The 25,987-nt window shown below is 38.7% G+C and overlaps 1 protein-coding gene across 1 annotated transcript in view; it reads left to right on the top strand.

The window, feature by feature from the left end:
* The window catches only part of LOC150079049 (meckelin), an 860,544-nt gene that overhangs the window by 579,836 nt on the left and 254,721 nt on the right, over positions 1 to 25,987 (top strand). Inside the window, exon 20 of the mRNA XM_090382499.1 lies at positions 20,909 to 21,226. Coding sequence (XP_090238625.1) covers positions 20,909 to 21,226 — 318 coding nt within the window. The remainder of the gene's footprint in view (positions 1 to 20,908; positions 21,227 to 25,987) is intronic.

Here is a 25,987-nt window from a genome sequence, read left to right as displayed (position 1 = left end):
ATTTGGAGGGAATGGTGTGATTTTTTTTTTTTTTTTGGCTGATGCTGCATAAGCTCCTACACTTGCTTTCTTGCATCATGTGCCACTACTACTACTATGTCACAACAAATTGACTCAACATTGCACTGCCCATCTATGTCAGCTGGATTCACTCTTTAATTTTATGTTTTTCTTAACAAAAAACATGGCCGCTCCTCCATTCCTATCCTGTCTATCCTTTCTGTACATGTTGTACTCCCCATATTACAATTCTGCATCCCTTGTATCTGAATGGCACCACATCTCTGATACCCAACAATATCTGCCTTGGATGTCTTAACTAGCACTTGAAATTCATCAAATTTGTTTTCTGTATTCCTAGCATTCGTTTTCATGCCAGTATACATGCACCTGTTCTTACTCTTAGTTACTCTAACACAGCCCATGTATTTCCTTGTTTTATAACCCCCAGCAGTTACTGAAATCCCCAGCAACTGGCTTTCTAGGTTCTGCTCATTCCAATAGAAGCAGTGCAAGAATCAATTACACCTATGCCTGCAGCTACTGTTAACCTATTAGTCTGTGAATCCCCCCAAGCTAGCATTTTTCCGATATACCTAACATTGTTTGAAGAAGTAATGCAGTACCATCCAAGTTCAGTTATACTTCATTCACAGAATGGGTTTGTCTGACCAATTTGAATAGAAAGGGTTCCTTTGTGATTACTGCTTGTGATCACAAAGAAATGATGCAATATATAATTTTGATGTCATATACTTGGATTTCAGGAAAGCTTTTGATACTGTTGCACATAATAGACTGCGTTACAAATTGGGATCTGTTTGTCCACAAATTGTCCACTAGGGACCTGTTTAAGGAAAGTTTCTTCTATGGATAAAGTTATGGTTGAGTGAGAGAAGTCAGATTTTTTATCAGTAGACACTGCCTTTCATGGGCTAATGTTATCAGTGGAATCACCCAGGGTTCAGTGCTGAGCCCATTGTTGTTTTCTATATTTATTAATGATATTGATAAAGGAATATCATGCTTAATGTGTAGGTTTGCAGATGATACGAAGGTTGGCAGGGTGGTTAATAACAGTAATGATGGTTTTTTTTTTTTATGTAAAACCCAAACACTAGAGGTGTTAGAACTTATAGTACTTAGTACCGTGCTTGGGTTGCAGGTTGAGGAGACGAAAGAAGATATTTGTTGACATTGGACTTGAACTTCTGTAGACTGTAATTTTCAGGAAATACATATGAAGGAAGGTTGTTCCAGAAAACGGCAGTTGAATGAATAAATGAGGAAGATGAAAAGTTGGTTCTGTGAGTTTGAAGTAAATGGATGTTGGCTGGTGGCGGCATGTGTTCGGACTGTTTTGAAAGAGAGAGCAAGAATTATAGAAGCCCATTCAGAAGAACAGTGCCCATGGAAGTATCTGTAGAAGAGGCATGCAGCAGAAACAGTACGTCTATGAGACAGCGAGTGCAGAGACTGTAATGTGCTTGTGCCAAGAGAGATTAGAAGTCAGGGTAATCCCCAAAAGAGATATATCATTTTGCCTAGAAATCGGAGTGTCACTAAAGATAAGCATAGGAGCAGAAGAATCCTTTTTGTGAGATATAAGACAAGACTGAGTTTTAGAAGGGTTGAAATCAACTAAGTTGTCTTTGCCCCAGTGGAGAATTACCTCAAGATCGGCATTTAAGGAATTGGTAGCAGATTTTCGAGAAGTTGAAGCAGATTGAGCAGGACAAGGTTTCTCAAAATGGAAAGTGGAATGCAATGTGCTATCATCGCAAAACTATTGATAGGATTTCCAGTCAATGGAAGAAGGTCATTAATATACAAGAGGAAAAGAGTGGGGGAAAGAACTGAACCTTGGGTGACACCGGCATTAGTGGAGAAGTTAGAAGACAGAGAACCATCTGCCATCACCCTCAGTGAGTGATCAGAGAGAAAACTGGATAACCAATTACTAAAAACAGTTGGCAAACCAAAAGATGGAAGCTTGTTTAGAAGACCTTTAGGCCAAACACGATCAAAAGCCTTTGAGATGTCAAGAGCAACTACTTGTGCTTCACCGAACCTTTCCATTGAATTAGTCCATAAATGGGTAACATAAGGCAGAATATCACCAGTGGATCGACACTGATGGAATCCATACTGGCGATCATTGATCAGACAGAAGGTAGTTTAAAATTTTGCGGTTAATTGATTTCTCCATTACTTTATAAAGAGTAGAAGTAATTGCAATGGGACGATAATTGGATGGGAGGGATTTGTCACCCTTTTTAGGAACTGGCTGGATATGAGCAAATTTCCAAGCAGAAGGAAAAACACCTTTGGAATAAGAAAGTGAAAAAAGGCAGCAAAGAATAGGAGTAAGTTCAGGAGCACAGGTTTTGAGAACAAGTGGAGAAATACCATCGGGACCTGAAGCTTTCTTAGCATCAAGATTCATCAATATCCTTCTGACATCCTTTTATACAGGTAGATACGGAAGACCCCAGGAGGCATTGAATGGAGCATGTTGGGAATAGTGGGAGGGGAGGTGTTTTTCCAAGATCGTTAATGCATGAGTTGAAAGAAAAATGGGATGCTAGCAGGTCAGCTTTATCCTTGGCTGAAGTGACAACAGAACCATCTGGTTTGGACAGAGATGGGCAAGAGTTGCGGCCAATAGCTTTGGCAAGAGACCAGAATGCTCGGCTTCTATTAGGGCAAACAGCAAGTTTCCTACTCTTAGCCTGTTCAAACTCTAGTTTGGACTGATTAATAACTGCTTTACAATTGTTGTGAGCTTTGTTGTAGGCAGAAAATGAAACTGAAGAATTAGAAACAAGCCAATTACGATATGCAACATTCTTCTCTTGAACAGCCTTAGCACATTTATTGGAAAACCAAGGTTTAGATAAAGGACGAGATTTTAAAGTGGAGTGTTGAATAAAGGATTCCATTCCTATAAGAATAATTTCACTAACACGCTCTGAGCAATCGTTGATTTCAGAACTTTAGAAACAGTAATCCGACCAAGGAAAATAAGAAAAGAAGTTTCGCAAGTCATCCCATTTTGCATTCTTGTAATGCCAAACAACACGAGGTTGGGAATAGCCATGAGATAAAGGTTCCATTGGAGAAGAGACAATCACCAAGTTGTGATCTGAAGTGCCTAAAGGACCTCTCACTTCGACCATGCACTTAGAAGGATTGTTTGTGAGAAAAAGATCAAGTGTATAGGCTGTATGATTAGGATTGTCTGGTATTTTTGTAGGTAAATGAACAATCTGTGCAAGATCATTAGTAATTGCAAAAGCCTCAGCATCTCGACCAGCTGGGTCAGTGTGACTAGAAAATGGAAGCCAGCTGGAGTTGTGAAATTAAAATCACCCAGGAAAATTACCTCACTGTTAAGGAAGGTTGGACTGGAGAAAGTCAAGTTGCAAAGAGAGGAAGTCAAAGAGCTCCAAGTGATTAGTGGAGTTGGGAGAATGGTAGGGACAACAGATGAATTTGACACAATGAGGTAGAGAGATATTAAGCCAGAGAAGATCAAAAAGAGATTCCAAATTAACAAGTCTCTTACAGGGAATATCGGAACGGACATATGCACAAGTACCACCTTTGAGGCGAAAAGAATCATACAGCGAATAATTTAGGCATCTGAGATGAGCAGTAGTTGAATCAATCAATAACTGAGATTCTGTCAGAAAAAGTACATGGGGTTTGGCAGACTGCATGTGGAAATGGGCATCGTTGAGATTAGAATTGAGACCACGTATATTTGTGAAATGAATTAGGAAGTGTTTGGGAGTTTTAGATCTTTTTGCAGATAAGCTTGCTCTATTAGTTTTACAATTCATAGTGTATTCAATAGTAAGAAAAAGTGGGTGGTGAAAAATATCTGAGAATATACCCAGATCCTTGACATAACGTGGCCTCGACAATGCTCCCCGCATGCACACTACTCGGACTCCCTCCAGTCACTATCTGGCAGAGTACAGGTAGCAAGATTATACACTAGTTGATTGGGAAGCCTCCTAGAGAGTTACCAATAGGTTCGGTCTGGTGTACTAACTAGCAGCCAGCCTGCGAACACCGTTTTAGAGCTGTACCCTCAAAACGTAAGGAATATTGGATCTCACCATGATGTTCATCATAACCTCAAAAGTCATCAATCATACTGCATGATGGAAGAGATGGGGAAGGGTTGACCGGTATGCTACTGCAACAGGATCGAGAAAATTAGGCTAATGAGTTCAGAAATGGCAATTGAGTTTTAACATTGACAAATGCAGAGTACTGCTTATGGGTAGCTGTAATAACAGATTAATGTACCCACTCATTGATACCACAATCATTCTAGTGAAAAATGAAAAAGACCAGGGTGTATTTGTACAGTCAGATATGAAATTCTCTAAACAGTGCAGAAAGGCTCTCATTACACCACATGGGTGTTTATCAATGATATACAAGAATTTTGCTTGCAGGGATAAAGAGCCTAGACAGCAAGTTGCTGTGGTCTTCATGAGCTGCTGGGAGTCGCCATAGAACAAATAAATATCTGAGCTGTGTTAGGTTAACTAATAGTAAGAAGTGCTGATCAAGGCATCAAAGGCAGATATTGTTGGGATATCAGAGACATAGTGTTACACAGATATAAGCAGTACAGAATTGGGAAGTACAATGTGTACAGAAAGGATAGACAGAGCAGAAATGGAGGAGGAGTTATGTTGTTAGTTAAGAAACACAAAATCTAAGGAAGTGCATTCAGTTGACATGTGTGAACAGTGCAATGTTGAGTCAGTTTGGTGTGACATAAACACTGCGAAAGGTAAAATGAGAGTAGGAGTGTGTTATAGGCCTAATGACTGATGAGTGCAACAAACAGTTGTGCAGAGAATTTGAGTGGGCCAGTAAATCAGAATGTCTTGTAATGGAGGATTTTAACTTTCCAGGTATTGACTGAAACTTGAGAGTTGGTCAGTTGCATACAAGCAAGACTTTTGTGGATTTACTGGAGGATTCTTTTCTACAGCAACATAGTCAATGTGCAACCAAGGGAGGTAATACTCTTGATCTGATTATCAGCAGTGATGAAGCATGTATTAGGAATTTGGAGATAAAGGAACCACTAGGTGACAGTGATCAGAGTGTATTGATTTGCAATTTAGTTAAAGATGTAACTACCATCAAGGGTAAGGGGAAGGGTTTTTGTTTTCGTAAAGGTGACTACTGTGGTCTCAGGCAATTTTTTAATTCTATACGGTAGGATCAACTGGTGGCGTTAAAAACAGTGAATTCTAAATGAGAATTAATCTTGGATGCTACTAGGTTTTCATACTAACTAAGAAATACTGTTCAAGATATAGCCCTAAACAGATGGCAGATGAACTAATGGGGCTTGTGGCAGAGAAGAAAAATGCGTGAAGAAAAAAAAAAAGATGCATATAAATTAGCAGGTGACACCGAAACCTACTGCAGATATAAGCTAGTCTGTAATCAAGTCACAAAGGAGGTTAGGCAAGCGAAGGATGATTATGAGAAATCCTTGGCACAGGATTTCTCATAATCCTGTGCCAAGGATGCAAAGAAAAACAACAAAGACTTTGTTACTTGTGTAAACTCTAGAATGAAGGGGATGAATCAGATTGGTTCACTTGATGTTGGTGGTTCGACTTTTGATGATCCTGCTCTAAAAGCTGACAAACTGAATGAGTATTTTACAGGAACTACTGCTATTCTAGCTCATCCTCCAGTCCAGACCAGCATCTGGAATTCTTTACAGTTGGAATTGTGTAAGAAAGTGAAGGACAGAAGTTTACTAAACTCTAACAAGGAGCTAAATGGTTTTATAATAACGGAGAGCAAAATGGAGGAGAAATGGTTGAAGTTACACATAAAAAAGGCACCTTGGGAAGAAGGAAACTGTTCAGTTATATTGAAGGTGGCAGCGAGGGAAGTAAGCAAAAAGTTAGCCATAATTATTTGAGCATCCTTATATTCAGAGGATGTGTCCATGGACACATCCCCTGAATATAAGGTATATGGAGGTGTGCAAATTTATCCCCAATTCACAAAGGGGGTTTAAAGGGTGATGCAAATAATTATAGACCTGTTAGTTTAACTTCTGTTCCAGGGAAAATAATGGAGTCACTGGTTAAAGAAGTGATGCAAGATCACCTAGACAATACTGCAGCAACAGTTCAGGCACAGCATGCGTTTGTTAAGCAGAAATCTTGTCTGACCAATTGGATTGGATACTACGATGTGGTCACAAAGGAAGTGGATGCAAAATTTAATTTTGATATCATATTCTTAGATTTCAGGAAAGCTTTTGATACTGTTGCACATGGAAGCTTTCTGTACAAATTGGAGTGGTATGACGTTAAGGGCAAGTTGCTGCAATCGATAAAGCGATGGTTGAGTGGAAGTCAGCAGAGAGTGGTAATCAATGGACACTGCTTTATATGGACTAATGTAATTAGTGAAATCCCCCAGTATTTGGCACTGGGCTCATTGTTGTTTTGTGTATTTATGAATAATATCGATGAAGGTATATCAGGCTTAATGTCCAAGTTTGCAGATGATACAAAAGTTGACAGGGTTGTTAATGACAGTATACTACTGGAATAGGATCTATAGGTAGATTGGCAAAGAAGTGGCAACTGAAGTTTAATATTGACAAATGCAAAGTACTGCATATGGGAAGTAGTAACCCCAGAGTAACGTATCAACTGTGTGGTACTACACTGACAGTGGTAGAGAATGAAAAGGACCTGGGGGGAAATTTTGCAGGCAGACGTGAAGTTTTCTGAGCAGTGCAGACAGTCTGCAAGAGTAGTTCATGGTGTCTTGTCAGTGATATACAGGAATTTTGCTAGCAGGGATAGGGAGGTCATTATCCCATTGTACAAGGCGTACTAGTGTGAAGGCCTCATTTTAGGAAGGATGTAGATTTGCTAGAACAAGTACAAAGAAGTGCAACATGATTGCCGAGAGGAACAAAGGGATGCTCTTACCAAGGAATGCTTAAGTTCTGCAAATTTCAGCACCTAGAGAGTAGAGTTCCATCTTTTGTTGTGGAAGTTGATAGCCTAAATAAATTTAAGGCTCAGCTGAACAGGCATTTGAAACGAATGGAGGGGTGAAATGGGAGGTTTTTTTTTTTATTTGGCTGTTGCTGCATAATCTTGCTTTCTTGCATTGTTTTGGTTTTGGTTTTTTTTTAGGAACATTAGCAACTAAGGCCATTTTGCTTCGGCGGGGGGATATGCGGTGGTCATTCCCTGACCTTTCCGCATCCTCCGTATGTGGTGGGCATGGGCTCAAACCCTGGTCTAATCAAGAAGTTGTGCCTATGCACCGTTACCTTGCCCACCTGGCTATGGAGGCATCTCTTGCATTGTATGCCTCTGCTAATGCTAATTTGCAATAATAACCAACACCTGGAATTCTCTGGGTTTTGACATTATTATGGTGAAATGTGTTCATCTTTCATGAAATCTTCAATCATATAAAAAACATAAATAAATTTTCAGAATCTTCTCTTCATTCGTATTTTTTAAGCTTCGTAACTTGTTACTCTGTTCTCATTTACGCGTATCATGTTAGTTGTAATTTGTGCATGTCATGTTCGTTGCTATTGATTGCTTATATTTTTTTTTTTACTGTTTTAAATTTTAAATCCCCCCTCCCAAATATCAATGAACAGAAATATCAACTAGTTAGTATGTACATATTACAGTTCGTATTAATTAAGCTATGGACTTAAGCTTAAATTTATTTTGCTAGCCTGTGGAAAATATTCTTCCGATTTTCGTGTATCATTTCATTTTTTAATTGGTAAGGTAATAAACTAAATTTGTGCTTAATATATCTTTACTTTTATAGCCTGTGGATAATATTCCTCCTATTTTCGCTTATTAGAATCACTATTTAATAGAATTAAAATTGAATTCACAAACGTGATCATAGTGACCGGCACTTACTACACATGATATAGTGAACGTACTTTAGTATTAGTATTAGTAGCAGAGGCATTTGATGCAAGAAAGCAAGCTTATGCAGCATCAGCCAAAAAAAAAAAAAAAAAAACCCACCTCCACTTCACCCCTCTGTTCGTTCAAAATACCTGTCCAGCTGAGCCTTAAACTTATTTAGGCTATCAACCTCCACCACAAGGGATGGAAGTCTGTTCCACCAACCAACCACCCGCTGGCTAAAGGCAAATTTCCGCACGTCTATCCTACATCTGTCTTTCCTCAATTTTAATTTATGCCCTCTCAAGTGATTTTTCTGAGCTAGAGGAAGAATCCCATCAGCATTGAGCATGCTTAAACCATTCAAGGCTTTATACACCTCTATCAGCTCACCTCGCTGGTGCCTAGTCTCCAGACACTGTAATTTGCAAAACTTAAGCCTTTCTTCGTAAGAGCACCCCTTTGTTCCATTCACTAATCTTGTTGCCCTTCTCTGTACTCGTTCCAGCAGCTCTACATCCTTCTTGAAATGAGGCCTCCAGACCTGTATACAGTACTCTAGGTGTGGCCTGGCCATTGCCTTATACAATGGAATAATCACCTCCTTATCCCTGCTGGAAAAATTCCTGTATATCATTGACAATACTCCATGAGCTAATCTTGCAACCCGTCTGCACTGCTCAGAGAACTTCATATCTGCCTGCACAACCACCCCCAAGTCCCTTTCATTCTCTACCACTGTCAGTGTAGTAACACAGAGTTGATACGTTGCTCTGGGGTTGCTGTTTCCCATGTGTAGTACTTTACATTTGTCAATGTTAAACTTCATTTGCCACCTCTCAGCCCATCTGCTCAACCTTTCCAGATCCTGTTGCAGCAGCATAGTGTCAGTAGTGTCCTTGACAACCCTGCCAACCTTTGTATCATCTGCACACTTGTACATTAAGCTTGATATACCATCATCAATATCATTTATAAATACAGAAAACAATAATGGACCCAACACTGAGCCCTGAGGGACTCCACTAATAACATTAGTCCACGATGAGCAGTGTCCATTGATTACCACTCTCTGTCTTCTCCCGCTCAACCACCCCTTTATCCATAGCAGCAATTTGCCTCCAATGTCACACTGCTCCAATTTGTGTAGCAGTCTTCCATGTGCAACAGTATCAAAAGCCTTTCTAAGATCCAAGTATATAATATCAAAGTTATTCCCTGCATCCAGTTCTTTTGTGACTGCATCATAGTATCCAATCAAGTTGGTCAGGCAAGACTTCCCCTTAACAAAACCATGCTGTGTCTGAGCTATAACTGAAGTCTTGTCTAAATGATCCTGCAGTGCTTCTTTAACCAGTGCCTCCATTAATTTTCCTGGAACAGAAGTTAAACTCACAGGTCTATAATTGCTTGTGTCAGCCTTTGATCCTCCTTTGTGAATTGGGGTCACATTTGCACTTTTCCAGTCTATGGGTACCTCCCCTGAGTCCAAGGAAGCTCTCATAATTATGGCTAAAGGTTTGCTTACTTCCTTTGCTGCCTCCTTTAATATAACTGGATAGATCCCATCCACCCCGGGTGCCTTTCTTGTGTTTTTCTTCAACAGTTTCTCCTCCACTTTACTCCCAGTTATTTCAAGATTCTGTAGCTTACTGCTAGAGTTGAATACACCTCTGGCATTCCCCTTGCTGAATAACTCCTCATGTGTGAATGTCGATGCAAAATATTCATTTAGTTTGTTAGCTACCTGAGCAGGATCATCAACAGTTGACTTTACTATGGTGAATCCATTGTAATGTATGGCCGACCGGGCTAGCCAGGTGGGTAAAGTGCCTGCCTGGCAACCCAAAGGTCGCGGGTTCGATTCCCGCCTCAGGCTTGGATCAAAGTACTGCAAAAACCTTGGGAGATGCATTATGGCCACAGAAGCCTATGCGCCAACAACTGCCAAAAAAAAAAAAAAAAATTGTAATGTGATTTTATCGTACAGAGAATCAAACGTAAAGTTGAGGTCCTCTGTATTTTTAACTATTTACGTGAAACTTTGCATAATTGTGGCAGCCGCTTAATCGGGCCATCCCGGTGTGCCCCAAATAACTGGAATCCACCGTATTAATACAAGTTCCTCATATGTGAATTCAGATGCAAAATACTTATTTAGCTTTTCAGCAATCTGAGTAGGTCATCAACAGTTGCACCATCAATATCAACTGGACCTGTGTGAAAAGAAGTCATGGCTATTTTTGTTTGCATCCTTTGCCATAGACAGCTAAGATAAAGAAAGCGACAAGAGAATCATGGGAAACTTTGGGGAAACTTACCGGGCAAAATCGTTTCCCACTACCGCAGTTTCTCCCTGCATTCTTGGTAAACAGATGGTGTGCGGTTTCGGTAGTGGCAGTAGAAGTCGATAACGATGTATTAATTAGTTTTTCTCATTGTTAAAAGCAGATTTTCGGAGTTAATGAATATAATGCCTTTGCTTACGAATACACTCTCCAAACTGCCTAGTCTTAGGGTGTTTATCCCTCCTTCCCGCTCTTTTAACCCAATACGAAAATAACTACAAATGGTGCATGTTATCGGTAGTGGCAGTAGAAGACATTTGCAGGAAGAGGGGGGGATAAACACCCTAGGACTGAGGCAGTCTGGAGGGTGGGTGTACCCATAAGTAAATTTCAGCCATGAAGGCATTACATGTGGGAACTCTGTTAAGCTGCTTTTCATAATGAGAAAAAACTAATCAATACATCGTCATCCTTATCGACTGCCACTACTGATAACACACACAATCTGTTTACAGAAAATGCAGGGAAAAACTGCGGTACCGGAAAACAATTTTGCCTGGTAAGTTTTCCCGTGGTTCTCGTCTTGGCTTTTTTACATTCACCTCAGTGACTTCTTATAATCAGCCTTGACTTGCTTAACCCCCTTTGTGACTTGATTTCAGGCTAATATATATCTACCGTATGTTTCTATAACACCTGATAATTTGTGTGCATCCCGTGCATTTTTCTTCTCTGCTGTGTGTCTGAATAGTTCATCTGACATCCATTTAGGTCTAATTTACTGGTCCACTCTCTTTCTCTGTACAGTCGTTTGTTGTATGCCCATCAGGGTCATTAGGCCTGTAACACACTGTACTCTCATTTTTGCTTTCGTAGTGTTTGTCACACTAAACTGAATCAACCTTTCAGTGGCCCATGTCATCCAGATGCACTGCCTTAGAGTGTATGCCCTTTTTAACTAAGAGCATAACCCCACTTCTTCTCCTCTCATGTCTGTTCTTCCTGTGCACATTGCACTTCCCATATTCAAATTCTAAATCTGCTCTATCTTATATGATCCCTTCAATGCCTGCATTTGTTGACTTGACCAGCATTTTAAATTCATGAAATTTATTTACAATGTTCATAGCATTGGTGTACATGCAGATATGCTTGTACCTCTTCTTACCTTTAGTTGCTCTTACACAGCCCATGAATTTACCTGTTCCATGATGACTGATTGAAAGGTTTCAATTATGTAAATTGAAGTGCATGGAAATTACACACCTGCCAGAGAGCTGATTTAGTGTGTAAGATGTTCTGAATGGATTGAGAATGCTAATGGAATTCTTCCTCCTGCTAAAGCATAAGTGGCATAAATTTAAACTAATAAAGTGGCATAAATTTAAACGATAGATGTATAGATATTTGCTTGCAGCTAACGTGTAGTTGTTATTTGGAGCAGCCTTCCATCTGCTTCGGTAAAAGTGGGTATTTTGAATAAATTTAAACAGGAACTAAATTATCTGGAAAGTTAAAATAGGTGTGCAAAGTTTTTTTTTTTTCTGATACTGTTTAAACTTGGTTTCCTGCATATTTTGGCATTACTAGCACTAATACTAACTAGAGTGAGGATGTACATACATTAGAAAAATAATAAGTTGATTTAGAACTTGAATATAAATCAATTTATTATTTTTTTCAGTAGTGAAAATATGCTTTAGTGTTAGTATATTTTTGCAGGAAAAAATTATTTCTATGACAATAATTAAAATCTCAAATGCTAATATTACAGTAATACATTTAAGTTTTTTTTTTTTAATTCTCAGAAGTTGTGATAAATATGTTTTTATGTAAGTGGACTGTTACATTGCGCTGACAGTTTTGAAATATTTTAATAAAAATGGCCACAGTTGATTTCCCCCTCCCCTTTTATCTTAGAGGTAATTAGCTTGTAACAAAAAAAAAAAGATATTTTTATAATGAAGAACTAGCTGAGAAACAGCACAGAGAATAGGAGCAACGGAGTAGGAATTGTGGTTGAAAATAACATAAAAGATGCAATAGTGGAAGTGTGCAGGAAAAGTGACCAGCTAATTAAAATTAGCTGGTAACTTTTGACCAGCTATTAAAATTAAACTGTTATTGACTGACAAATGTGAGCTGAATATCATTAGCACTTATGCCCCACAGGCAGAATTTAATGTAGAAGAGAAGAATGCCTTTTATGAGGATCTGGATGAGGTGATCAACAGCACACCTGACGAGGCAGGAATACTCATTGTAGCAGACCTCAATGGACATGTAAGCCAGAGAGCACCTAAGGCTACCCTCGATTCCATGGCAGCTTTGGATGGGGGTTAGTGCAATGCAGATGGAGAAAGGATACTGTAGGTGGCTATGTCCCATGGATTGTGCATAGCTAATAACCATTACAAGAAGAGAGAACAACATCTTACTACATTATCATAGTGTGGGCATAGTACCCAGGTTGACTACATGATTTTGTAGTCAACCAAACATAAGAAATGGTGCTAAGACTGCACAGTCTTGTCACCATTTAGCACCATGTAGGATAGATGTGCAAATGCATTTAGCACCATATAGGATAGATGTGCAGATGCATTTAGCACCATGTAGGATAGATGTACGATAAATGTATCTTGGCACTATGTAGGATAGATGTGCGGAAGTTTGCCTTTAGCCAGCAGGTGGTTGATTGCTAGAACAAACTTCCACGTAATAGCTTAAATAGATTCAAAGCAGAACTAGACAAACATTTGGAGCAAGTGGATGGGTGAAATGAGAAGGGTGTTTTTTTTTTTTGTTTTGTTTTTTTTTTTTTTTGGCTGATGCTATGTGAGCTTGCTTTCTTGCATCATGTGCTTTTACTAATGCTAATGCGAAGAAGTCATCCTGGGAGAAAGCTTTTTCAATCAACACAGACTTCTGGTATGTGATCTCATTATTGAAGGAACTTCGCTGAGGCTATCACAAGAAATTTGAGGAGTGCATCAAATGGTTTATCTCATTATTGAAGGAACTTCGCTGAGGCTATCACAAGAAATTTGAGGAGTGCATCAAATGGTTTAAACTACAAGAACTTAAGCTTAAATTGAGACTGCAGGAGCTGCTCTTGCAGGCTTTTAGAGAAATCGAGTAGAATCAAAACCTTAAGACTGTGGACTAAATCTGAAACAAGGTCCGGATAGAGATTATGAAGGGAGGAGAAGAAATTCTAGGGAAGACCAAAGGAGGAAAGAAAATGCATAGAGAAACCTGTGGCAGGGTGAAGAGGCTCAGAAGACACTGAAGGACAAGAAGACAGCTTTTAAAGAATGACAGACAGACAGAACTGATGAAAACAAGAATAAATATAAAGAAAAGAAAAGACAAGGTAAACAGGCAATAGCTAAAACCAGGGACAGAGCTCTAGAAGGATGGTATAATAGTATGAACACTAAGGAAGGGGAACATGTTGGACAGACAACTTGTGTAATCGAGATCCACTAATATTTTCTAAAATCGGACAAATGCTAACTTATTGTGATTTTCTCTTGTAGAAAATCTGTCCTCATTTTGAATTTAAATCAAATAAAATTAGAATAATAAATAGAATATATAAGATATTAAGAAATATTATATTTTAAGTCAAGAAATCTCTTACCTAAGATTTTTTTCCAGATTAACTACATCCAAGTAAGATGTGCATCTTACTTGAATGCAGGATTTCACGAAAAAATTTATTATGATAGACTCATGAAATTATTGACATCAGGAGACATAAATATTATCTTCTCTCTACCACAATTCAATTATGTGTAAAACAAATTAGTGAAAACCGTGTTACATTCAGATCGATCACTTCCAGTAATTTTGCCATATTTATCATGAATGCAGTTGCACTGATTACCCTAACAATTACTGTTTCATCATTTCCCTCTTTAGGCTATAAATGTTTGGGAGTATCATTCACAAATCAAGTGATTGTAATATGTGCTATTCTTTGCATTTTGCATTCTAGTTGAGGTTTTCTCCTTCTTCGTCACACATATTTTTCCATGGTTGCATTTACTCTAATACTACTACACATGGCACCTCCGTAGCCAGGTGGGCAGAAGCAGTAGTGCGTAGCACACGCTTCTTGATTAGACCGGGGTTCGAACCCGTGACCACCAAATATGGAAGATGCGGAAAGGTCAGGGAATGACCACCATACCCCGGAGCAATATGGCCTTAGTTGCTAATGCTCCTAAAATCCAAATAACAAACAAACTACTACACATATATGCAATTTTGTCTACTACTATTTGCGAAGGCAAATGAAAATTTTCAAATGTCTTCGCAAACATTCCATTGCTAAGTTATAAATCAAATTTATATAACTTTTGTATAGGATATATTTGTCTGGAGTTGATTGATGGACATTCTCTTTTTCTCGGAATGAACAGAAAGCTGTATTATACAGTGTTTCAATGTTTTGTGCTGTTGTTGTTATTGTTACTTGGTTTTTAGGAGCAATAGCAACTAAGGCCATATTGCTCCGGGGATATGCGGTGGTCATTCCCTGACCTTTCCGCATCCTCTGTATTTGGTGGTCACAGGCTCGAACCCCAGTCTAATCAAGAAGCGTGTACAAAGCACTGCTGCATTGCCCACCTGGCTATGGAGGCGCCAATGTTTTGTGTCTGCAAATTACAGTTCTACACAGATCTCTAGAAAATACCAGTTTTTTTATTTATTTATTACTTTTTTTTTTTTTTTTGATTTATTTTTATGGTGAACAAAACAAAACAAAATAAAATATTTGATACCTGCCATTTTTTCCTCTCACCCTTCTTAATCATTGTTCCACAATCAGTAGAGAAATTTTACCATACAGTTAACTCTTCAAACAAGCAGCTGTTTTCATTTTGTTTTCTCTTGGTAATTTTGTATTATAAATAAACATTTTACTTGGTATGTGTTTTATTCATTTTTATTATTTTACCACTGAAAATGCTATATCCTTTTTTTTTTTTTTTTTTTTTGATTGAACCAATTATAATTCATTACCCATCTAGAAATGGACACTTCTTTATATAAACTTTTTTTCAACAGTATGGCCTAGATATTATGAAAAATCCTATATGTAGACATATATTATTTCTAATAGATTAAACACATGTACATATTATTGATATTAAGAAAAAAGCCATCTCTGCTTGAAAGGTAACAAAGAGCAAAAGTTTTACATTGAATTTTTCTTTGTTACCTTTCATAGAGAGAAATGTTTTTGATTCATATCCTTCTGCTGCTATCTCTATAACTAATGCATAGTGCTGTAAATTGGGCTTAATTAACTATGAATACAATTTTTGTGTATTGTGACAATCCCATAAATTCATATAAAGGTCTATAATAAAAGGCACCTGTTATACATTTTAAATATAAGAAAAAAAATAACTCCATGTTGCCACTAAATTACTTAGAGTATGCTTATAGATAGGTTGATAATTTTGTAACTTCTATTATCAAAAATATCTTTATTTCTCATCTAACTAATATTTATTTGCACTATACGGCAATACCTCACTTAGCACGGCTTCAAACAGCACAGGCTTCACTATAACACAGTTTTCAATTAAGTTTAAATCTGCGAAAAGGCCTTTGTTATTGGGTTCCATAATAGTCATAAAGTTTATTGCTTTATGACTATAATGTTCCATCGCCCCGAAGCTCCTGTTTGTTTATATTTATGTATCTTAACTTATAATAAATTTATTAGTTTTCAGAGGAAGCAATAAATTTTATAACTAAGTTTAGGTTGAAAATTTACTGTGATAGCCTAGACACGTACTCTGCATGTATGCTGCATTGTTGTGGCCTAAGTATGCATACATATATGCTGCGGTGCCAACTCTATTGGCTCACATGCGCCAATAGCTCTCCTCAGGCAGTCAGCAGCAATGTGCAACAGTGTTCAGTGTTCCATCCTGACAAGACAAGGTGATAGCTTTTCAAACTTTTCATTTCATTTTATTTTTTACCCCTTTAAATACAAAATGATGAGTCAAAAGGGCTTACATTAGAAAAAAAACTTGATATTATCAAGTGCCATGAAGATGGTGCATTATATGCTAAAATCGCACGGGAAAATGGGATGAATCAGTGCGAATGATTATTCGAAAGAAGGATCAGTATAAAGAGCAGGGAATTTCTACTGCATCTTATTTGATGAAAGTGATAACTAAGCAAAGAAGTTTGCTATTGATTAATATGGAACTTCTTTTATTAATATGGATAGAAGGTGAAAGTGCAAGTGCACTTTCACCTTTCATCTCAGGTGATTGTGCAAACAAAGACACTGCTGCAAGATTTCCCAGTGAATTGAAAGACATCATTGAATAAGGTTGCTACAAGGATGCACAAATTTTCAACATCGACAAAAGTGGACTGTTCAGGAAAAAAATGCCCTCATGAACTTTTTTAGCTGAAAATGAAATGGCCCAACCTGGATATAAAGCATCAAAAGGTCATTTAACACTTTTGTTGGGTGGAAACTCATCTGGGGATTTTAAATTGAAGCCTCTACTCGTGTTCAAAGCAGAAAACCCAAGAGCTTTAAAGGGTTGTGTAAGAAGCGCATTGCCCGTAATTGGGCAATCCAATAAGAAAGCATGGATTACAAGAGAATTGTTTACAGAATGGTTCACAAATTATTTTTGTCTGACAGTTGAATGTTACAGTTGAACAGTTAGCTTGTGGAGGGGATACACAGACTAAAAGGTTAACAGTGGCCACAGGCAGAGGCAAAAGTGATTCTTGCACTGCTTCTATTAGAATGAACAGCAGCCTGGAAGCAAAGCATTGGAGATCTCCGGGACTGCTGGGAGTCATAGTGGAACAAATAAATACATAGGCTGTGTTAGGGTAACTAAGAGTAGAAACAGGTGCATGTTAGAAGTAGAAGTTACACCAATGCTAGAAGTAGAGTTAATAAATTTTATGACCTTGAAGTGCTAGTCAAGACATCAAAGGCATATATTGTTGGAATAGCAGAGACCTGGTGTCACACAGACATAAGCAGTGCAGAATTGGAATTTGGGAAGTGCAATGTGTACAGAAAGGATAGACAGGACAGGAAGGTAGGAGAGGTTATGCTGTTAGTTAAGAAACACATAAAATCTAAGGAAGTGCATCCTATTGATGTTGGTGGACAATGCAATGTTGAATCTGTTTGGTGTGACATAAGCACCGGGAAAGGAAAAATGAAAGTAGGTGTGTGTTATAGGCCTAATGAATCTGATGAGTATAATGAGCAATTGCGCAGAGAAATAGAGTAGGCCAGTAAATCACAATGTCTTATAATGGGGAATTTTAACTTTCCAGATATTGACTGGAATTTGTGGGTTGGTCACTCGCACACTAATAAGACTTTTGTGGATTTATTGCAGGATTATTTTCTACTGCTACATGTTTGAGGGGGCAACCAGAGGAAGTAAGGTAACTACAGGGGTCTCAGACAGTTTTTAAATTCTGTACAGTGGGACCAACTGATGATGTTACCAATGTTGAATTCTAAATGGGAAGCTTTCAGGTACTTGATTTTGGAGGCTACTAGGTTTTTCATTCTAACTAAGAAATACTGTTCAAGGTTTAGGCCTAAATGGATGTCAGATGAATTAATGAGGGTCATGGCAGAGAAGAAAAATGTATGGGATGCATATAAATTATCAGGCAGCACAGAAGCCATTTTTAAACATAAAAAATGCATGTTTTTATGTTAAACATAAAAAATGCACCTGGGATTGATGAGATCTATTCAGTTATGTTAAAGGAGGCAGTAAATGAAGTAAGCAAACCCTTAGCCATAATTATGAGAGCTTCCTTGGACTCAAGCCAGGTCCCCATGGACTGGAAGTGTGCAAATGTATCACCAATTCACAAAGGGGGTTCAAAAGGTGACACAAGTGACTATAGACCTGTTAGTTTAATTTGTGTTCCAGGCAAAATAATGGAATCACTTGTTAAAAAAGTATTGCAGGATCATCTAGACAAGACTGCAGTAATAGTTAAGACACAGCATGGGTTTGTTAAAGGAAGGTCTTGTCTAATCAGTTTGATTGGATACTATGATTTGGTCACAAAGGTACTGAATGCCAAAAATAATTTTGATATCATATACTTGGATTTCAGGAAAGCTTTTGATACTGTTGCACATGGAATACTGCTGTACAAATTGGAGAGGTATGGCAATAAGGGTTATGTTATTTGTTAGTTATTTGGTTTTTAGGAGCATTAGCAACTAAGGCCATATTGCTCCGGGAATATGCGGTGGTCATTCCCTTGACCTTTCCGCATCCTCCGTATTTGGTGGTGACGGGATCGAACTCCGGTATAATCAAGAAGTGTGTGCTGCACACTGCTGCTCCTTCGTATGTGGCTACGGAGGCACCGACAGTAAGGGTAAGTTGCTATAGTGAATAAAGGGATGGTTGAGGGGGAGAAGATAGAGAGTGGTAATCAATGGATTTCCACTGCTCTTCGTGGAAAAATGTTATTAGTGGAGTTCCTCAGGGTTCGGTGTTGGGCCCGTTGTTGTTTTGTATATTTATCAATGATATTGATCAAGGTATATCAGGTTTAATGTCCAAATTTACAGATCATACAAAGGTTGGCAGGATTGTTAACGACACTAAAGATAGTAATCTACTCGAACTGGATCTAGATAAGTTGGGGAAATGGGTTGAGAAGTGGCAACTGAAGTTTAACATTGACAAATGCAAAGTACTGCATATGGGTAACAATAACCGCAGAGACACACACTAACTGTGTTGTACTACACTCAGGGAAGTGGAAAGTGAAAAAATCCTGGGGGTAGTGGTGCAGTCAAATATGAAGTTCACTGAGGAGTGCCTTGGCAGGTCATGTAGTTTTGTTAGTGATATATAGGAATTTTGCTAGCAGGGACAGGGAGGTGATTATCCCTTTATACACAACAATGGTCAGGCCACAACTAGAGTACTGTGTACAGGTCTGAAGGTCTCATTTTAGGAAGGATGTAGCGTTGCTAGGACGAGTACAAAGAAGGGAAACAAGATTGGTGAGGGGAACAAAATTTTAAGAAAGGCTTAAGTTCTGCAAATTGCAGCGCCTGGAGAGTAGGCACCTGCAAGATAATCTGAGGTGTATAAGGTTTTGAATGGTTGAGCAAGCTGAATGCTGATGGGATTCTTTCTCTTGCTCAGATTAAGAACCTGAGGGGGGGGGGCACAGTTTCAAGTTTAGGAAAGACAGTTGTAGAATATAGGTGCAGAAATTTGCCTTTAGCCAGCGGGTAGTTGATTGGTGGAACAGACTTCCATCCTTTGTTGTGGAAGTTGATAGCCTAAATAAATTTAAGGCTGAGCTGGACAGACATTTGGAACAAACAGTGGGGTTAAATGGGGGGGTGTTTTTTTTTTTTTTTTTTTTCTTGGATGGCGCTGCATGAGCTTGCTTTCTTGCATCATATGCCTCTACTAATGCTAATGTTACTGCAGAGATAAGGGGTGGAGTTCAAAATTTTGTTGCTTTTAGACAATGCACCATGCCATCCACCTGATATTCCTGATTTCAATGAAAATATAAAAATATGCTTTCTTCCACCTAACACTTGGCGCATTATAGCCACAGTTGCTGATGCGCCGATAAAACCCAAATCCACCTAACACAACATCTTTCTTACACCCCATGGATCAAGGCGTATTATCTGCGGCGAACTTTTTTCCAAGCAGTTGAAGCTTCAACAGGAGTGGGATCACCATCTTTACAAAGTTATTTCATAAAAATTATAACATCAGGAATGTGATCGAAAATATATCTGCACCTTGGGTAGAAATTACTGCCAAAAACATGGGTTCTGTTTTGCAGCACGTTTTGCCCCATTTGGCAAATGATATCACTGGTTTTGAATCTCAAGTTCGGACAATGACCGAAGACATTGTGAAGATTGGAAAAGACTTGGCATTCAAAACTTTGGACACTGTCAATGTACATGACAGCACTGACTCACATGCAGATGTCTTAGATGATGCAACTCTCTTTGAATTTGATGAGCAAACTGCATATGAAGAAGAGGAAAACAATTCTGAAGTGGAAAACACTGAAGTGGCATCAAAAGAATTTTCAACACAAGAATTGGAGAAGGTTTTTCAGAGGGTTGACATGGCCTGCAAAGCAATTATAAATTGAGATCCGAATATTGAACGCATCATCAAGATACAGCAAATTTTACACAATGGGATTCTATGCTGCAAAGACTTGTATGCTGAGAAAAAGAAGAGACGATTTCACCAGACTTCATTATTGAAATACCTAAATAAACAATAGTTTTTTTTTTCTCATCCCTCATATTGTTACCTTTTCGTTAATAAAATTTTTGCAATATTTTTTATTTCAAATCCTTTTAATTGGCTATCAAGCACAAATTGTTTATAGATTTATTCTAATTTGTTTATAGACTATTTCTCTGGTATGCATTCAATTAAAACCCATTATAATTATACCTCAGTCAGCACGGAACAGTTTCAGTACTAATTATCATTGCTATGCGGGGTATTGCTGTATACTGTATAGCATTTTGGAACATGATTAATTATTTTGTTATATTTTACATTCCTGATATTATATACAGTATATACACTTTTCCATTAGGGATTTCAGCTTGTTCATCTTTTGGCTGTACAGTGCACAGTAGACATATTTTTTATTGATTGGGAAAGACCATATTTAAGATCTGCTACTATAGTAGGGCGGCCATCAGTTCACAGTAGTAGAACTAGTAGAGATGGAGGTAGTGGAGTAAAAGCAGCAGGAAGTACTACAAAAGTAGTTCCAGATAAAGTGACTTCTGATTTGCCTAGTGTAAGCATTTGGAGAACTTATTTTGTTGCAAATGAATGGGCAGAACTTCAGAACCTAAGACGAATAAATCTGAGTTTACAGTTAGTTGGAGTTCTTTTCTTGTTAAAGGTAAGTCTATGAGGCAGATATATTTTCTCACATAGAGTATATTGCCATATGATAGTAAAAATGTTTCCTTGTTATTTGGCTATGTATGAGGTAATCCAAAAAATGCATACATATTAAAAAAAAAAAAAAAAAAAAATATATATATATATACAGGGTGTCTCAAAAATATTGGTACAAACGTTTAGGGGAGGTAGGTTACATCTAAAGGAATGTGAATCGCATAGGGACCCATAACCGGAAACATCACGGGAAAGTAGTAGCAGAGGCACAAGAAGCAGAAATGACAGTAATTAGTGGCAAACATTTATTTGACATAATATTAACAATGGATGCATTTCATGATGTTACAACAGATGCCTGAAGGTTCCACCATGAGACGCGATGCATGGGTGACACTGACGCAGCATGGATTGGCGGACACGGTCGAACACACCTGGAGTTTCTTTGACAGTAGCAGCAGTGCAGACGAGTCTCGCCACGAGATCCATTTCCGTCTCCACAGGCGATTCATACATGATAGATTTGAGGGCCCCCCCACAGAAAGAAATCAAGGCTCGATAAATCAGGTGAGCATGGGGGCCAGGCAACGGTTTCACCACGGCCAATCTATTGACGCCCAAAACGCCTGCTCAAATGATCACGAACACACCTTCCATAATGGGCAGGTGCCCCGTCATGTTGAAACAAAATATTGCGTCTCACATTTGCTGGAACATCGTCAAGTAACCATGGTAGAACTTGTTCAAGAAAGATCCGATATTTAGCGAGTTCATGCAGGATGGTAACAGATATGCCGCATGGAGGCGCACGGTGTGCGCCCCCCATGCGGCACAACACTTTCTTCCATGGCAGGAGTTCACGTCGAATGTGGTCTGCCCGCACTACTCCTCTAAATGACCCATAATTGCACAAATTTTAATGCACACCTGCAAACAAACGGTGGTCCGGTTGTCTTGAGCCCATACATGAGCATTGTGCTGATTGAATAAGCCTTCCCAAGTGAAATAAGCCTCATCTGTGAACAAAACATAGGCTGAAAAATTCAAGTCTTAAACACTTTCTTGGAGGAACTACTGCGCAAAACCCACACATGCAGGATGATCTTGGGGGAGCAGTAACTGAACCCTTTGGAGATGAAAGGGGTGTAAGGAATCGTTGGGCCAGACACACTGTACACTGCAACGAGACACTCCTAAGGCAGAGGCAATGGCATGTGTGCTGGTAGTAGGATTATTCTGGATGGCATTCAACACACTTTCTTCCATGGCGGGAGTTCGCGTCGAATGTGGTCTGCCTGCACTACTCCTGTTACCTCTAAATGACCCATAATTGCACAAATTTTGATGCACGCGTGCAAACAAACGGTGGTCCAGTACATGTCTCTCTGGGAAGCGTTCTCCATAAATTCATTGAGCGGCTCGTCCATTGCCCTCTGCTAATCCATACACTAGGTGCATGTCTGCCAGCTTACAGTTTGTATATCGATGCATGCCCTTTGTGCAGCGACTACTGCTTGAATAAGTAAACCAGAAATTTTCCCTCTCCCGAACTGATGAACGGCGCTGTCTACCGACTTACGGTGACGTTTCCGGTTATGGGTTCCTATGCGATTCACATTCCTTTAGATGTTACCTACCTCCCCTAAATGTTTGTACCAATATTTTTGAGACACCCTGAATATATATATATATATATTCAGAGAGAGAGAAACAGTGCTTTTTTTGGGACGGTATGCAACGGTATGGCGTACCGGCACCTTTATTATCAGTGACGTGTGACATTTGGATGCAGTGCACTTCGAAATTTGTAATATTTCGTAAATTTTTTTCAACTTTTTCTTACTGTTCAAATAAGTTTCAAATTATTTAACTAAATTTGCATTTTTTACTGTATATTGTTAAGATATTTTCTAAATAAAACTGTATAACCATTTTTGTAATTCTAAATTACTCAGTCGGACCTCTGTTTAACGAAGTCCTTTTATAGCGTATTATTTTGACTTCCCCTTGGAAGTTACATTTAAAATAGTTTCCGTTGAGCGAAGAAAATTTTCATATAGCAAACGGATTAGAAGAGAATTAACTCGGTACGCACTGTTCGCATTTCTGGCCTTCAGGCAATTTAGCCAATTAGTCCTGCTGCGTGAATTAAGAGAACTAAAGCATTCTATAACTTAGTGTCACCTGGTAAAACCTATCCAACCACCTGTCCCACATACGGAGGAGTCTTGCTAGTCAAGAGTGAGCAGATCAAGGTGTATTCCCAATGGACTTGGCCCATCTTCTACTACTGCAGTCGTGTCCAACCTTTTCCCGTACAGGAGTCATATTCAAAAAAATTCAAAGTTAGATTTCTTTAGTTTGTTACATTTTCCATATCTTGTATCTAAAAGTAAAATTGAAAATATTCAAAAATTTTATTAAGTACAATACACAATTACATTTACTGAACAAAACATTTAATGAGAATTTTTTTGATAATTAACAAATTTTAAAATGCTGTTTTAGTTCACTTTCCTCGCCGGCCATAGGTTGGATACCTTTGCGAATCAACTGTAAGCTTTCCGTTCAAGAATTAGAAAAGTGATTTTCTTTTACCTCGACAAATAATCATCTGTTGTTTGGCGGAAGTGCGTTATCCACATTTTCCGTAAATTTTCCCTATCTCTGTTTACATAGTCACAGTACCTGAATATCCGAATGACACCAACATTTTGGCCAGTTTAAAAAAAAAAAAAAAAAATTCAAATTTAAGAACTAGTGACAATACAATGATGAGAGACAAAAAATGAGGACAACGAAGGTATTAATCCTTCTAAACATGAATTGTTGGCATTTGGTGAAAGTGAAATTAGAAAATTGTCAATTAAGTTATAGTTAATTGAAATAGACTGGTCGCAGAAAGGAGTCAATGTGAACGGAGAGTATCTAAACCATTTACGATTTGCAGATGACATTGTGGTCATAAGCCACGATCTCAAAGAATTAGAGGAAAATCTTAATCAGTTAAGCACAGTTAGTAAGGATTTTGGACTAAAGATGAATATGGCTAAAACAAAAGTAATGATGAACAAGTATGCCACAGAAAGGGAAATAATGATTGAAGGAGCAGTAATTGAAAAGGTGGAGTCATATACTTATCTGGGACAAGTTATTAGCTGTAATAATGATAAATGGATGGAAGTCAAGGAAGAATAAATTTTGGATGGACAGCATTCAGGAAATATAGTCACATACTGAAGAGCAATATCCCAGTTTGTCTGAAACGTAAAATAATGAACCAGTGTATACTCCCCACCATGACTTATGGAAGTGAAACTTGGGCACTCACCAAAAGAATGGAAGAGAAGCTGAGAACTACACAGTGAAGAATGGAACGAATTATATTGGGAATCAGACTGTTAGGTAAGAAGAGAAACACATGGATTAGGCAGCAAACTCAAATAAAGGACATTCTTATCAAAACTAAAGAACTAAAATGGTCTTGGGCAGGACACATAGCTCGAAGACATGATGACAGATGGACTAAGAAAATAACAGAATGGTACCCAAGAGGAGCTAGAAGAAAACCTGGAAGACAAAGGCGGAGATGTATAGATGAAATTCATGAGTTTTTCTGTAGTAAATGGACGGCCAGTTAGCATTAGCATTAGTAGAGGCATTTGATGCAAGAAAGCAAGCTTATACAGCATCAGCCAAAAAAAAAAAAAAAAAAACCCACTTCCACTTCACCCCTCTGTTCGTTCAAAATACCTGTCCAGCTGAGCCTTAAACTTATTTAGGCTATCAACCTCCACCACAAGGGATGGAAGTCTGTTCCACCAACCAACCACCCGCTGGCTAAAGGCAAATTTCCGCACGTCTATCCTACATCTGTCTTTCCTCAATTTGAATTTATGCCCTCTCAGGTGATTTTTCTGAGCTAGAGGAAGAATCCCATCAGCATTGAGCATGCTTAAACCATTCAAGGCTTTATACACCTCTATCAGATCACCTCGCTGGTGCCTAGTCTCCAGACACTGTAATTTGCAAAACTTAAGCCTTTCACCTCTGCCAGTGGGTAAGAGCACCCCTTTGTTCCATTCACTAATCTTGTTGCCCTTCTCTGTACTCGTTCCAGCAGCTCTACATCCTTCTTGAAATGAGGCCTCCAGACCTGTATACAGTACTCTAGGTGTGGCCTGACCATCGCCTTATACAATGGAATAATCACCTCCTTATCCCTGCTGGAAAAATTCCTGTATATCATTGACAATACTCCATGAGCTACTCTTGCAGCCCATCTGCACTGCTCAGAGAACTTCATATCTGCCTGCACAACCACCCCCAAGTCCCTTTCATTCTCTACCACTGTCAGTGTAGTACCACAGAGTTGATACGTTGCTCTGGGGTTGCTGTTTCCCATGTGTAGTACTTTACATTTGTCAATGTTAAACTTCATTTGCCACCTCTCAGCCCATCTGCTCAACCTTTCCAGATCCTGTTGCAGCAGCATAGTGTCAGTAGTGTCCTTGACAACCCTGCCAACCTTTGTATCGTCTGCAAACTTGGACATTAAGCCCGATATACCATCAGCAATATCATTTATAAATACAGAAAACAATAATGGACCCAACACTGAGCCCTGAGAGACTCCACTAATAACATCAGTCCACGATGAGCAGTGTCCATTGATTACCACTCTCTGTCTTCTCCCCCTCAACCACCCCTTTATCCATAGCAGCAATTTGCCTCCAATGTCACACTGCTCCAATTTGTGTAG

This window comes from Mastigoproctus giganteus, chromosome 10, assembly GCF_048544385.1.
Source record: "Mastigoproctus giganteus isolate SK-2022 chromosome 10, ASM4854438v1, whole genome shotgun sequence".
In the NCBI taxonomy this organism is placed as follows: Eukaryota; Metazoa; Arthropoda; class Arachnida; order Uropygi; family Thelyphonidae; genus Mastigoproctus; species Mastigoproctus giganteus.
This window is presented reverse-complemented; position numbering and strand designations above follow the sequence as displayed.